This window comes from Cornus florida, unplaced genomic scaffold (genome assembly GCF_030987335.1).
Source record: "Cornus florida cultivar Cherokee Brave unplaced genomic scaffold, ASM3098733v1 CherokeeBrave_3.0.0_Hap2_Chr01, whole genome shotgun sequence".
In the NCBI taxonomy this organism is placed as follows: Eukaryota; Viridiplantae; Streptophyta; class Magnoliopsida; order Cornales; family Cornaceae; genus Cornus; species Cornus florida.
This window is the reverse complement of record NW_026775571.1, coordinates 120033733-120050726: the sequence shown is the minus strand read 5'-3', so window position 1 is coordinate 120050726 and position 16994 is coordinate 120033733. Positions and strand designations below refer to the sequence as shown.

Here is a 16994-nt window from a genome sequence, read left to right as displayed (position 1 = left end):
AAAAATAAAAAACCAATCTTAACCTTCTTTATCCATGCAATTGTTATGAAGTTCAGCCAAGTGGTTGAAGTTCCAATCTGTAATACTACCGTTTCAGCCCCTACAAAGAGAATCACAAAAAACCAAAAATTGAAAAAATCATTAATGTTAAATTAAAGATTAGTAAGAGAAAATAATATACTTATATTTGTTAAAATTTTACAATGAGATAAATGAGTAATATTGGCGCTTTGGAAAATTAATAAATCGGGATTCAATATATGTAAAACTGGACAAACATAAATTGAGGAGTTTTTTTTTCTTAATTTAATTTATTTTTCTTGGCCGAGGTGTGTTATTTACGTATGTACCTTTTCTATCTTTCTTTGTGCGCCTGTGGGAGAGAGAGATCATCATCATCAATTTTGCAAGTGTTTAACCCATACTCTTTAACACGTTTATCCTTGTGATTGTCAAATTTAAATCCTCCAAATTGCTACAAAAACATAAATTCAATCAGCCTGACTTATACCTTGTGACTTAAATTCCCTTAATTGATAATTATTTGCCTTCGTTTTATTTGTCCACATCTCCCAATTTATGGACTACTGCATCAGAATATTATGAGTTCGAGAAAAGTGTTTGGAGTCTTCAACACATTTTAAATGCTTTACGTACTGTCAAGCATGAAAATGCCTGTTTGAATCTTTAAAGTACTTACCTTGTGCAAATAATATTAAAAATCTTTATATTCAATATGCCCCTCAGAACTGCCTCAATTAACGAAGATGATACTGCGTAATGAGTCATGACCATTTTGATAAAGACTTGAAGAGTCAGAATCATTCATATACAGCACTAGGAGGCAAGAGTAAGCCGCAAAACGGAAGCGATTATAAAAATTTTGGAGCATAACCACGTAATATTTCACGAAATCAATAATTGGAGTATTTGTAAAAAATTTCATACCTTTGGACGATTGATTAATCGTCCACACTTCGAGAATTAGATTGGTCCTCCTTGGGCCTTGAACACCAGTAAACCATCACCTCTATATCCCCGGAATACACAGGTTTGTGGAAATCATATATCTCTCACTCTCGTTATTCTGTATTTTGTAAGATTATGTGTGAATTAATTGAATCAGAGAAATATATCGTGTATGTAGATGGGGTTAGAGATGCGGATCAAAAGGGATTCTTATCCTAACTCCAATTAGATAGAGCATAACTCTATCATATCTAATTAATTACAATAAGCACTACAATAATATTATAATTGCACTATAGAATTCAGAAATTACAACAAGGCCCTGTCATACTAAATAACTACATATAAGTCCCTCCACTACCGAATATACATAAGTAGCCCCAAGGAAAATAAATATTGTCCCACCTAAGGCATGCTTACTTCTTATGTTCCTTGAATAACCAATTTAATCCTTATGATCACTGAATTTCTTTTATAAAAGAATTTTTCAAAATAAATATTTTTCTAAATAAATAATAGAAAAATAATTTAGTAAACATTTTATTAAAATGCCCTGGCCATGTTCTAGTGCTCAAACTTATTAAATTGCATCAAGGGGATATTCTAACTCTTATAATGAGTGTGGATTCCATGTTGAGCATTTGTGTTCATAGAGCTCCAACATTAGCCACCCAAGATACCGTGGTATTGACCTTACAAGATCTCACACGTTAGTAAGTCAAAGTGACCAATACTAACTTGAGTCCACTAAACCTCTCAGGATTTAGAGCTTAATGTATTTTATAGATAAGAATCACACCAAAATAATAACACTAATTTGTATGGTGTGATCTTATGGTAATCTAGTTCAGTGTACTCAAAGAACACTGACACACTAACTTAGAGTCAACTACTCAAATGGTCGAGACAAACCATCATATCTCATAGAGGTCAATGTGTTACAGTCTTACAGATAAAAGTGTCCAACTTTTATCACTGACTGCGAACAATGCCAAGGTGCAAGAAACCGGGGAGCCCAAATCTCCCGCATATAAATCTCATTTACATACTTAAGTCACCTATAATGCTACTTGAGGACTATAATGCATCTCATGTAAATATATGTAAAGCCCAATGCACAAATATCGGTCACATTTATTAATAAAATACTCCGTATCGAATAAATAATAAATAATTAGCTTGTAGGGCATGTGATCCCAACAAACTAATCATATTCAATGAAACAAAATAATTCTCACTTCAAGGAACAATTCATCCTCTGCCATTGCAGAGTTATTAATCAAATAGAATTCAACTAATATAAAATTGAAAATTTTAACCAAATAGAAAGCAAGCATCCTTCTTTTTTACATTTTTCTTATCTTCTTGTTTAAATCAACTTATCTTATACCAAGCTAAATAAGCCTTCGCACTTTCCTACTTTTCACAGTATTTATATATAGGAGAAATGTTATATGGAAGAATTGTAGAGGGAAACTATCACCTAAGGATGATTCGTGGGGGGCAAGCAATGCGAGTCCAACCCTAATTCTTCCACCAAAACTTGTATAAATAGAGGCATAGAGTTTTGACGAATTTTTATTCTTCGACTTATATAGTTGACGAATTTTTGCACTTACAGACTAATTTTTTTCAGAAGATATAGAGTCTAAAATAAAACTAATATACAATTAGAAATTGTGTCTGGTGGTGTATATTTATTGTCATTGATTTTGCAAGTGATTAAGCCATACTCTTAACAGGTTTATCTCTGTGACTGTCAAATTTAAATCCTCCAAAATGCTACAAAAACATAAATTCAACCAGCCATACTTACACCTTGCCAACTTAAATTCCCTTTATTGATAATATTAAATGCTTTACTATCAAGCATGAAAATGCAGGTTTGAATTTTTTAAGTAATTATCTTGTGCAAATAATATTAAAAATCTTTATATTCAATCTGCCCCTCCGAACCGTCTCAGTAAGGACCATTTTGATAAAGACTTGAAGAGCCAGAATCATTCATATATTCATATATTGCACTAGGAAGCAAGAGCAAGCCACAAGTAATCATATTCGATGAAACAAAATAATTCTCACTTCAAGGAATAATTCATCCTATGCCATTGCAGAGTTTCTAAATTAATCAAGCAGAATTCAACTAATATAAACTTGTAATATTGTTATAAACAAAAAACAGGTAAAAGAGACGGGAATATAATTGAAAAAATTAACCAAATAGAAAGTTAGCATCCTTCTTTTTACATTTTTCTGATCTTCTTGTTTGAATCAACTTTTCTTATACCAAGTTAAAAAAGCCCTTCGCGCTATCCTACTTTTCACAATATTTCTATGGATGTCTGTTTGGAATAGAAAAAACCAAAGCAAGAAAGAAAAAGAACATTCTTCAATATTACAAGGATTTGGGTGATACACACTGCATGTACACACAAATTTTGTAGTCTACAAATAAGAACAAAATATGGAGCAAAAATAATATTTTATTAAATTAGAAAAATTGGAATACAATCCTTTGTAATATTCTTTACAAAGAATAAGGTCCTCTGATTTTATTTCCTTTTTGTTATGATTCTATCTCCTTTTTTGTTGGTTGGATCCACGGGCTACACGAGCTTGATCTTGAATCACCGTGGAATTTTGATGAAGAACGGCACGATTTGACATGCTTGTTATTGATCATTGTGAAATTTGACGAAGAACGGCACGATTTGATGTGCTTATTGTTGATCACCGTGAAATTTGATGAAGGACGGCACAATTTGATGTGCTTTGTGATACCCCCTAATTTCGGAACACGGGTGGATCAAGTCCGCGCACAAAATCAGGGAAATATCAAAACAATTAAAGTATTTAAACAAGCACAGAATACAAAGATGAATAATAAAGAATAAACAAACCGCTGAAGAAACTAATAAATTAATATTTTATTAATTAATAATTCTCCACCAATTACAACTCGGGAATCCTGCAACTCAAGGATCCCTTAAAACATTATCTAATATTTCAATACTACTTAAAAGTACACAAGCTGAATAGATGAATGACAGTCTCCCAGCTGCGGATCCTCAACCTCGAGACTGAAACTTCTAGTAACCTGAAAAATAAATCTTGAGTTAAACCCTACAAGCAAGTTCTCTCTACCAGACCTCTGAAAACCAATAAGTAGATCATCTCTGATTAAAAGCAAACCTAATAAAGTTTTAAGTTTAATAAACATGCATATATGTATAACTAATTATATACAGTATAACCTTCACATCCTTTAATAGTTTCATTAATTTTTCAAACCATTAAACCACAATTAAACATAATCATCCTTAAACAAATTTAAAACTTCTTCTTTTTTCAAGAGAAACCCTTTTAACTTTAAGTTCATTTTAAATAATTATTAAATCATTTAAATAATAAAATATAATTCAAGGAAACTTATATTTAATCCAAAAGTCAATAATGAATTTAATTATTTAAATCATACTGCCAATACTTAGGCTTTGACAAATCATCCATGTCTCTACCAATATTATTTTATTAATATAAAATAATACACTAACCAATAAGTATTAGATTATTATAATTTAAGAATATCTAATCCTAACCCAATCTATACATACAATAACCATAGATGATATTTTAATCATCTAACACATAGCAATTTAATTGCGCATTGGCAAATCAATCATGCCATTATAAATATTTTAATTTATATATTCGCAATTCAACCATGCCTCTTTTAAGTATATTTATTTATACTTTGGCAAATCAACCATGCCATTAAAAATATATTTATTTATATATTGGCAACTCAACCATACCCCCTAAAGTATATATATTTATACTTTTAATCTTAATAACTCATCCATGCTTCCTATTTATTTTTCTATTCATACATATACTTAGGCAATATATTTACGTCTTTGGCAACTTATCCATGCCTACAATTCAACCATGTACCGAACCTTAAAAGTAAATTTATCAACCAAACAATTCATACCTAGACAAATTAATTTATCAACAAAACAACCCATATATAGGCATTCCATGCATATCAAATGCATATAATTAATTTAATAATCAACCTATCCATATATACCAAATAAGACTAATGATACTAGTCATCTTAAATAATATATACAACCTATACACATCTATCATTTAATATTGCATGTGTATAACACCTTCCATATATATATATACATTTATATCTATATCTATATATATATATATATATATACTTCATTCCATAATAAATTATTAATTAATTATAATTAAGCCAATTTAAATACTACTAAACATAGTCAGAAAAAGTTTCCCATAAATACTCCATCTCGGTATAATTTTTCTATACCGTCTCACCAAAACGTAAATATTTCCTAGTATGATGGGAATCTGATAATGAAATTAGTACCATTGGAAAGAGGACGGAAAATTCTTGAATTTGAGCTCAAGAATGACCCAATTTCGATTTAAAATGACTAAGTTAGGACCGTTTCAATTTTAAGTATCAAAACAGGCTAACATGGATTTCCCACGCACGCCCACGCGCGGGATCCAAGCTCTGTGAGTGCTGGCGCGTTCTTATTGGTTGAAGTATTTCAGCTACTGTGAGATCGCCACACTGAATCTATCACTTCCTTTATGCCACATCCATTGGTCATAAATCCGATTGCTGGCGCGTTCTTAATTATGTGTGTTGTGTACACTGCTACGTAGAAGATAGAGAAGCAAACAAGAAAATTAGAGGAGGCAGAAAGAGAGCCGTGAGAAGACAAAGAGTTTGAGCAGACAGTGAGTGAGTCGAGAGTTGCAGAGGGCGCAGCAAAAGCTTAGAGACTTGATGATCCAGTGAGGAATTCTTTTTTCAGTGTAGGGTTCTCTATACCTTGAATGGCATAGGGTGGTTTTGACTCAAATGATTTTATCAAATGTTTTGATTAGATGCATATTTATTTTGTCTATATACTCATATGATTATGTATGTTTTGTGAAACTGTTTTATTAAATTTCCATGAAATTCTTGTTATGGTTTTTCCTACTGGGACTTTCAGTCTCACTACCCTCCAGTTTCAGGTACCGAAGATGGACAGGGATTGTAGATACAAAATTAGAATGAAGAGTTGGCGTTACGAGTTTTGTTTTTATTATTTGGAGAATTTTTTTGTATTTTTGAGGAATCTGACTTTATATAAAAGAGGGCATTTTTTTGTGATCATGTGTGTATTTTGATGTATTTGGACTTGTATAAATTGAGGATTTTATTGGAATTGTCGGGTCGTGACAAGTTTAAAACAACCCTCTCAATAATGGTTTTTTAAGTTCTCCAGCACTCTTAGAGACCATGGTTTTCAATAAGCTCAATGTGATCATTCTCTCTTCACTCGGGTACATGGCACCTCTTTTATAGCTTTTCTTATCTATGTTAACGACATTATCATTGCTAGCAATGATAGTGCTTCCATTGTTAATCTTAAAGTTTTTATCAATAATCACTTCAAAACCAAAGATCTGGGTCCTCTTAAATATTTCTTGGGTTTGTAAGTTGCTCATTCTTCCAAAGGGATTTCTTTATGTCAGCGCAAGTATGCCTTAGAAATTGTTGTCGACTGCAGTCTTATTGGTTCCAAACCTGTCACTTTTCCCATGGTTCAAAACTTCAAGCTCAACAAGTCTGATGGACCTCCCCTTGATGACCCCACCAGTTATAGGCGCTTAGTTGGCCACTTATTATATCTCACGATCACACAACCAAACTTATCCTATGCTATTCAAATTCTGAGTCAATTCCTGGATAGCCCTCGATAACCCCACATAGATGCGGCCACACGGGTTATTCGCTATATCAAATGAACTCCGGGTCAAGGCATTTTCTTTCCATCATCCTCTGCACTTCCTCTTAAAGCTTTTTGCAATTCTGATTGGGCTAGTTGTCCCGACACTCACAGATCTATTACTGGGTATTGCGTCTTCCTTGGTGATTCTCCTATTTCTTGGAAATCCAAGAAGCAAAGTACTGTCTCCCGTTCTTCTGCTGAAGCTGAATATCGTGTCATGGCTTCCACTTGTTATGAACTCACTTGGTTGTTAACCGTGTTGCATACTTTATCAATACAACACCCCCAACCTGCTCTCTTATTCTGTGATAACCAAGCTGTTTTACACATTGCTGCAAATTCGATTTACCATGAGCGAACCAAGCATATAGAAATTGACTACCATCTCATTCGCGAAAAATTGCAAGCCGGTATTGTTCACACTCTTCATGTCTCTTCTTCTCATCAGATTGGCAATATCTTCACCAATCTGTTGGGCTCCGGTCAGTTTAATTTTCTCATCCGCAAGCTGGGTGTGCACAACATCCACACTCCACCTTAAAGGGGAGTCTTGCCATATAGCTAGCTCAATTCATGGGTCAACTTAGGATTAATATGGCTGATTTTATTTGATTTTATTTTCCTTCTTTATGCCTCGTGATTGTAGCCTTGATTGTAGCCATTCTCTTGTTTATGTGCACCATCATGTATAGTCATTATACAAATAATGAAATGAATATACAGTATCTTCCACAAACTATCTCCATCTCTTCTAATATTTGACAGGTTTTTGCATTATTGGAAATCTTGACGCCGGTAACCCTAATCCTTTTTGTCTTTCGAACTCACTTCAATCATATTTATCATGTCTTTGCTAATCAAAGAGTTTTGGTGACAAAGGATATTACTATTCAAACTCACTAGCTTTGACTGCAGCTAATTTTGATGTTATAGGTGAAATTTTATTACTTTTGAAATTAATTTCACTATGGTAATTGTAATTATTCATTGTTGAAATGAAAGGTTGTTGGACACCTAAGTTTCCTGGAAACGATGATGAAATTTGGTGTCAACCAAGCAATTTCCTTGTCTTGTCCTTACATAGCCGGAATTGTCAGTCTTCTTCACCCCAGTTGGAGTCCTGCTGCCATCAAATCCGCAATTATGATTCATGACTACCGGTAATACTTCAATAATCAGTTGTCTTAATAAAATTGTTCTTACTAATACTACATATTAGTTAGTACTTGGAGCACATTTGTGTTAAAACTTGTTCGGTGTGGGATTATTCTGTGTTCAGCTAGAACAAGAGATAACACTACCATCCAATGCTCAATGCATCCAAAAATGGATCATTTACTAAGTCAACACTATTCAATTATGGTGCTGGACATATACGGTCAAACCTTGCTGCATATCCCGGCTTGTTCTATGACTTAAAAGTTAAGGATTACAAAGACTTTCTTTGGGACAATTGATTATGTTATTCAACTTAATTGTCATTCTCCGTGCTGAAGCCCTTTCTATGGCTCTTCAACGAGTTCAACAAGCGAAGATTCTAACAGGAGTGCGGATTTGTCGCACTGCGCCGTCTATTTCTCATTTATTTTTTGCTGATGATTCTAATGTTTTTTGTCAGGCGTCTATTACAGAAATAGAATATTTAAAGAGAATTCTTCAGGCATATTAGATGGCATCGGGACAAAAGGTGAATTTTGCTAAATATACTATTTTCTTTTCTAAAAATGCGCCTATGCAATTGCGGCGTATATTAAGTCATATGTTGGGCTTGATAGAGAATAGGTTTCAGACTAAATATTTAGGGATGGTGGCGATAATTGGTCATTCTAAATTTGATGTCTTTCAGTTTTTGCTTCATCGAATAAAGGAGCATCTTGCGTCCTGGAGACAACATACTCTCTCGGATAGAGGTAAAAAGGTTCTAATTAAGGCAGTGTTGAATGTTTTTCCTACTTATATTATGTCTGTTTTTAGATTACCGCGTACGTTGTGTTTGGAGCTAATGAAACATATGCGGGCATTGTGGTGGAGGAAGCATGGTAAGCTCAAATCAGTGCATTAGGCTTCATGGAATTTACTTTGCCAGAGTAAGAAGGATGGTGGTTTAGGGTTTCAAGATCTTGAAGCTATTAATTTGGCTTTGCTGGCGAAGCAGGCGTGGCACTTCCAAGTCTCTAAAACTGGGATGACATTTCAGTTGTTTAAAGAAAAATATTTTCCCTCCTGGTCTTTTCTTGAAGCGCTTCTGGGATCAAATCCATCTTGGGCCTGGCGTAGTATTTGGTGGTCTCAGGAGTTGCTTAGGAGAGGATTACGATGGGTGGTGGGTGATAGGTTGTCTATCCATATTTGGAAGGATAAATGGATTCCAGGTATTTCCATGCCATTGGGATTATGAAAGTATGCGGATGTTATTGATTTATTGGATGGTAATTCCAGATTGGATGGTAATTCCATAGAGTGGAAAATGGATGTTTTGAGGCAGTTGTTTAATGCTTCTGAGCTTCATCATATCTCGCAAATTGTTTTAAGACAGGGAGCATTTTTGGATACCCAAATTTGGGAAGTAGAGCCTTCAGGTAAGTTTAGTGTTAAATCTGCCTACAACTTAGCTGTGTTGCTCTCTCAATCTTCGAATTAGCGTGACTTACAGAGGGCAGATAGCCAATTGAGTTCTTGTAAACGATAGAGTGATTTGTGGACCCTTAATTTTCCTTCCAAAATTAAACATTTCCTTTGGAAATGTTGCTACGGGATTCTCCCAACATGATTTGCTCTTGCTCGTCGAGATTGTTTGGTAAATCCGATTTGTCAGCGATGTGGGTTGATGTGGAGGATGTTAACCATATTTTTTTCCATTGTTCTTTTTCATTTCAGGTGTGGAAGTTATCCCTCCTTCGTTGGGATTTTCTTGCAAACCCCACTTTCTCTTTTCTTGAATGGTGGGATGGTCTTCAGGGTAGCTTAGTGTTTTCCATAGAGGATAAATCTATTATGGTGAGTATGGCTTCTTTTTGTTTGTTGGCGATTTGGAAGGCTCGGAATAAATTTATTTTTGAACAGATCGAATGGAATCCTGCATTGATTGCAAACTTGGCTTTAACTCGATTTTGGGAACTTGTTTCTTTACAAAGGAAATGTTAACTGATCATTCATTCTTCGCAGCGGTCTGATGCTCCCTCGCGTTGAATTCATCTAGTGCATGGTGTTGTTAAATGCAATGTTGATGCCTCTTTCTCAAAGCTCACTCAACAGGGAGGTGGAGGTGCAATGTTTAGGGACTCCTCCGGTGCAGTTCTTCAAGCCGTAGTTTTTCAGCCTTTTGCGTCCTCATCTGTGCTTCAGTCGAAGTCTTTTTGTTGCTGTGTAATTTTTTGGGCCAAAGAATTTAAGTTTCCGGTGGTATGTTTTGAATCGGATTGTAGAGGAGTGGTGGAGGCTATTGAAGGAGTTATTCCTACAGATGCTTCAATTGTTCCTCTTGTTACTGAGATAAGACAAGAACTGAAATCTCTATCTGGGTTTTCCATTTCGCATGTTCGACGACAAAGAAATCAAGTGGCGAATGCTCTAGCCAAGCTTTCACAGCATAGGATGCCTAGGGATTGGGTGCTTCACTCTTTCCCATTGCCTATCTTTAAGCTTTTGGAGTTTGATATTGTAGCTGATATTGCTTAATTTTGTTGCTTTCTTATGGGTTGGTGTTGCCAGGGAAAAAAAAAAGGATTGGTACATAAGAGGGGAAGATATTTGTGAGTGGGTGGGTTTCTTTGTATTTGATCAAAGCTGTTTATAATTGTATATAGTTGTAATTTGGCCGTGTGGAAATAATTGCCTGAACTCAACAAGCTCCATTGCCTCTTAAAAAGGAATCATATGCCATTTCCCTCTCTTCCCTTGGCATTCATATATTTGGTTTCACCATTTAGTGTAAAGGAAAAAATCATTCTATGAAATATGGTTCTAATTTGAGTCTAGCAATTTTAAATAAAATTATGACAAGAGTAACAACTCACTGCAATGTATTCAAATTATTCTATGTATCGAGCCATCAAAATGAATAAGAGTTCTGGTCAAATTTTTGTAAATACGGTAGTCCATGTATTTTTATTCCGTAGTAAAATGTGACATTTTTGTTTAATAATTGAAGGTCAAGTAAATTTAAATTTCAACAAAATGTGTAAAATAAAGTTGAAAATTTACTAAGCATAAAATGAAATAATGGAGGACAAGACTTCTTTGGGATGAGAGTCAAAATGTATCTAATTGTACATTAATCGAACGGGTGTGTATGTATATATATATATATATATAGTTTATATAGTTTGATTATTTACATTTTTATTTATTTTATCATTGCGAAAGCACAAAGGTCAAGTCATTAATAACAGTACAGAGGCAAAAGTCAAGCTAGATAAAGGCATACAAATCTTGTAGTAAAGAAATAAAAAATGAAGAACAAACTCTAAATTTGTTAAGAACAAGAGTCAAATCTCAAAAACGGAAACTACCATGGGAGAAGAGTAGCAACAGGAGAGAACCAAAGGCCTAGCCATCATCAAGGCAATTGCTCCAAAGTTATATCCATAAGACACCTCCAACAGGAGAAAAACCACCCAAACCTGCACAAGATCAAATCAAGGGAAAAAATCACATCAAGTCCGGGACAACCAAAATCAACATAAATCAGAAATCTAGCCGGAGATAAAACAACAAATCCACCCATACTATTCAGAAACAAGCCAAATATGAGTAAATCTAGCTGAACAAAAGCAAAAAGGCATAAATAAAAAATAAAAATAAAATAAAAAAATACTCATAGAGTGAACTTATTGACCGACGCTGAATTTATTGTTAAAGAGAAAAGGTATCATCTATCGATTCTGATTATTTGCATTTCATTTTTGTATCATTGCACTTCACTTGATTTTAGTAAATAAAAAATTGATAATAGATAGTAAATGAGGTTGAATTTTAAAAAAAATTATGGAGTGTGAAGAATAATTGTATGATTCTATTTTGTATTTTTTATTTTAAAGAAGAACAACAAGTATTAAAAATATAAATTAAAAAGGAAAAAGAAAGAGAAAATTGATGGGACGAATAAATCACTGGAGCAAAGTCTGCGAGTTAGAGGGTGCCAGTACTAATGATTGCAATCAGAATTTTTTAAAAAGAAAGTCAATAAAAACTAAAAAGGGTCCAAGTTTTGGACGGTCATGATTTATGGCAATAGTCATCCTATATCTCCGGCACTACCTAATCCTAACCAAACTTGGAAACCTCTAAAATCCACAGAAAGAGAGACGGTAGATTAAAGGGGCAAGATTTCCCTTCTCTTTTGTCATCCTCTTGCGAATCGGAAAGCCGCCGAGTCACCACCGATCCGCTACTTCTCTTCCGGCGTGTGATGGAGGGAGTTGGGGCCCGACTCGGCCGTTCCTCAACTCGATATGGACCAACCACCGTGTTCAACGGTCGGGTCAGGAAGTGGAAGAAGAAATGGATCCACGTATCCCCATCATCCAATGCTTCGTCCAACCATCACCACTCTCAAACTAACAACCGTACTACTAACGGTACTAACGTCTCTCATCTATTGCTCTATAAGTGGACCCCAATTACGCAAAGCCAGAACAACCATAACAACAACAATAATGGCGACAAGATCTCCGCACAAGACGACGTCGCCGCCACCACTGCCACGGAAGACCCGCCTCGCCGTAAATTCAAATACATTCCGGTATATATCTGTCAGTAGACATCTCAGATCTATTTAATCCTCAATTGTCTCTTTTCTATTTATATATTTTGTGTATTATGATGTGTTGTATGAATGTGTTACTTTCTTGGGTTATTGTGGATTCTTTGTTTAGGGTTTTACTTTTCCAATTGAAAAATCGGGACTTGCGTTCTTGAATGGTTTGAATTACGGGCAGAGAAACTGGAAGTTTTGTGGATTTTGATGTGAGAAATTGACGACCTTTAATCGTTTTTAAAATGCCAATTTGATATTTACTTGTGTGATAGATTGTACATATAAAGAAATTATGGCTTTGAACCCTTAAAGTGTTGAAATTGACACCGTTTCAAATTCTTGAGCAAGACTCTTGTTTTTGTATTCCATGATATTGACTTTGAAAAGTTGTAAAACCCAACCTTTTCATGCTCACTTACCAAAAAAAGAAAAAAACTTTTGGTACTCTTCTCTAGTTTGTTTTCTTAGAAATTGAAGTTAAAGGCTTGGAAGGTATGAGTTACTGACAGACACCAAATGAGGAGGTTCACATCTGTTGTACAATGAGCTGGTGGAGGATTAACATGTTCAAGTGTACACCTGGCCGAATTTTTGTTTGATCCATTGATTATTTTTCAATATGACTCATGATGTGCAGAATTTATTCCTCTGTAATCGTGAGTTTTCTTGTCGTTTGTGGTGGTTTTCTTCCACTTTCTTACATCTTATTATATTTCTAAAGAGAATAGTGTAACATAGCCAGTTACTACAATCAGGAAAAGTACTCTTGTCATGACATTAGACCATGCATTGACCTTGGTTTCAATGAATACACTATATTTAATAAAAGAAGCTACACAACTGATTTGTTTTTCCACTCATCTCCCCTTTATATTAACTCATTTTTAACTGAGTAGATAAATTAATATTAGGAAAATGTTGGAATATAAGATGAGGTGGTGGCAGTAGTTGTGAATCAGTTGTGGTGGCCTAAGGAGAAGTAGTAGTTTTGATTTGAATTTTTATTTTGGATGTGCCCAAAAGAAAAGTTGAATTGTGTTTTACTATTGAATTATATATAATCGTGCATAGAAGGCTATGACTAATGTCATTGATGGAAATTAATTATTGTTTTTACATCTTATAATTGTTAAAAGAAAAAGATGGTATGGGTAAAGTAGGTAGGTAATTAGTGAAGCCTTTTCGGGACTCATGCTGCATTTAAGATATGCATATGCACTTACTTATCAAAAAAAAAAAAAAAAAAAGGATATGCATATGCACTTGGAATGCTGTTCTGGGAAGTGAAAGCCGACTCTTGATTTATTAATTTTTAGATTCAGTCAACTCCTTGCATAAATGCTGGACTGACATACACACCCATGCAAGTGTCCATATCACATGGGCGTGGTAAGCGACTACTTGGTTTCTAGAACCTGTTACAATGCCATTTCAGTAAATTTTTAAAATATTTTTGGGGTTCGCTATGTGAATCCTGTTTTGCATTTTAGAATTTATGTGCATAATGATGTGCTTGACAGAGGTAAATTCTTCTTACAGTGCACTGCTATTCCCCTGTACCAATAGAGTACATCCCAAGTGTCCATATCACATGGGCGTGGTAAGTGACTACTTGGTTTCTAGAACCTGTTACAATGCCATTTCAGTAAATTTTTAAAATATTTTTGGGGTTTGCTATGTGAATCCTGTTTTGCATTTTAGAATTTATGTGCGTAATGATGTGCTTGACAGAGGTAAATTCTTCTTACAGTGCACTGCTATTCCCCTGTACCAATAGAGTATATCCCAATTCTGTACTAGTGGGGGTGATACGTTTACTTTGTTAGCATTGATATAGGTTCTGATGGGTAGGGCTATTGCTTGGTTCAATGATAAAAGCTTGGTCTGACAAGAAGGGGCAAAATAATGTGGAAGCTCGGATTTGTCTCCAATTTTCCCCTCCTAGCACTTCGTCTAGGTAATCGCCTTTATTAAATATATACACACACACACACACACATATATATATAATTTGATTCCAATGATTTAGGTTGTAGATTTTAGTGGTAGAGAGAAATGAAAATGTAAACTAGGATTGGACTTGGGAAGAGCACATCCAGGATGGATTCATCATCTTTTAGGGTTTTTTAACATGTCATGCTATTATTGCGCATGCTCTAAATTTGGAAACACATTTCTGGTGCTTGCTTTTATTTCTTAAATCGGAACTACTTGCGAGTTTGTAGCAAACCTGTTTTACGTGTTTTATCAAATTATGATGGCAAAGTTGAAACTTGTAAATGCACTTTGCTTGAGGACAACACTGAACGGTATTTTTTGCTATGCCCTTTTTCACTTTACCAAGTAGCAGTTTGTTTTAAGGACCACCATTGGAATAGTAAAGGTTTATTCTATTATCTTTGTTCATGCTTCTGGAAAGTGGTTAGTGTAGATCTTTGCTATTAGATGATTTTTTCTGATTGATTGAAATACAGATTGCTGTTCTGGAAGAACAAAAAAGTGAGGCTGCAGAGAAGGTTGACGAACCAAGTGATACTGAGCCAAATGCAGTGGAGAAGGTTGACGAACCAACTTCCAAGAGTGATGGTTTTGATGGAAAACCTGACATAAATGATGTGCCCATGGAAGAAACTCAGGTGACTAGTTACATTTTTCTTATGCTTGTTTCTTTTGCATTGTTTTTGGTTTGAGTTCATGGTGGAGTCTTTTTTTTTTTTTCAAAGGAAATTGCTGTTCCTTATCAGTGCTTGTACAGAACCTATATGAGCTGTGATGATAAAGGGCGTTCTTGTGGTAATGAGGTTATGACTGTCAATTTGTTTTGGAAATAAAAGTGAGCTGATTTGCTGCATCATAAAGTAGAACCCTCACACCACAGAATGCCACCGGGGAACAAAATGAAATGGTGGAATTTCCACTGTTGTGCCCTCCGCTTTCAATTCTCTGCTGATTATTATGAGCTGAGTCGCTGTTTTACTTTTGGTGCATCTGCTGAAGTTTTTAGAAAATTTTGACTTGTACTTTTGTGTCAGGCTCCGGGCGATAATCCATTAGCACGGCAGGATCTGAACAAAAGCACTTTGGATTTAAGTTTGGGTTTAGCTCACGACTGTGACAATGATTCGAAAACAGATCAAACTAAAGATGGCCAGTTGGGAAAAGTGAATTCAAGTAGTGCTGGCACATGACGTGTTTAAGGAAATCTTGGTTTAAGAGGAGATAAATAGCATATCAATTTGTTCCTGATTGAAAGATTTAGCTTTCTCCTTCGGCTTTTTATGATTCTACAAGCTGCCTTGAGTAAGCAAAACTAAAGTGATTCATTTAAGTTCAGTCCTCATTTGCTGCTCCCTCAGCTTAGTTGACTGCAATTTGTAGCGATTCAGTGTACCGACTCAACTGAGATAGATAATCAATATTTTTTTTTTTTTTTTTACAATTGAATGATTTGAATTTGTTTATGAATATTATTGTTATATATATATATATATAACTATACTGTGTTGGACAGACCAGAAATACAGAGTGAAATGGCTTGATGAACTAATATTTAGTTATATTATTACACTTAGCTTTACGTCATGTGAATTTATTTGACTATCATTGCTCTATTAATCTTTTCTTAGGGTTCCTTAATTCCTGTTATCTTCATCATTTGCCCATATATAGGGATGGCAACGGGGCGGGTTTGGAGCGGGTTTCCCTAAATCCCGCCCCGCCCCTTTTAATTTTTGTCAAGTCCATGTCCGCCCCGAGACCCGCGCCGGGTTGAATTTTCATATCCAACCCCGTCCCGTTAGGAAATACTGTGCCCCCGTGCCCGCCCCACTAACAAATTTTTTTCTCCCACTTTTTGGAACTTAAACTCCTGCTATTTAAATGTGCAAAGCCTAGGAATGACACAACATAAATAAAATTATGTATTCTAACAAAAATAAAAAAAATAACATGCATATAACATAATTCAAAGAAAATAATAAACAAAAATAAAAATTTAATACAACCAAATCACAAGAAGTTCTAAGCTCCAACTTCCACCATAATCAAAATAAAAGTAAATTTAATACCAAGTTTACATCCCAAATTAAGATTGTAAGAGATGGGTTGGGTAAGTCGCTAAAATAACTTATTAATATATATATATATATATATATATATATATTAAATATAGTTATATGCGGGACGGGGCGGGGCCCCTAGGATATGTATATTGAACCCTTACCCGTCCCGTGACCCTCGACGGGTACAAAATTTGTATCCTTGTCCGCCCCAACGGTATAATAAGTGTTCCCATATCCGTTATTAACGGGGCGGAACGGGGCGGGGCGGTAAAAATTGACATCCCTACCCATATACATGTTTGCAGACATGTTCTGTCAAGTCTAGTAATAATACTTCCAGAAATAGGAATGTGTATGCTTTAAAAAGTGTACAAG

General features: G+C 34.9%; 1 protein-coding gene across 1 annotated transcript; it reads left to right on the top strand.

The window, feature by feature from the left end:
• Positions 1-12069: 12069 nt before the first annotated feature.
• Positions 12070-16105, top strand: LOC132267494 (uncharacterized). The gene is made up of 3 exons (XM_059768656.1): positions 12070-12543; positions 15033-15194; positions 15591-16105. Exons 1-3 carry the CDS (start codon positions 12211-12213, stop codon positions 15744-15746), a joined length of 651 nt encoding a protein of 216 aa, XP_059624639.1. The 5' UTR covers positions 12070-12210; the 3' UTR covers positions 15747-16105.
• The last annotated feature ends 889 nt before the right edge of the window (positions 16106-16994 follow it).

Excerpts from the sequence above, each read along its gene's own strand:
- LOC132267494 (XM_059768656.1), top strand. The coding sequence starts at position 12,211 with ATGGAGGGAGTTGGGGCCCGACTCGGCCGTTCCTCAACTCGATATGGA. Across the intron at positions 12,544-15,032 it reads GTAAATTCAAATACATTCCG|ATTGCTGTTCTGGAAGAACA; the intron begins GTATATATCTGT and ends ATTGAAATACAG. Across the intron at positions 15,195-15,590 it reads TGCCCATGGAAGAAACTCAG|GCTCCGGGCGATAATCCATT; the intron begins GTGACTAGTTAC and ends CTTTTGTGTCAG.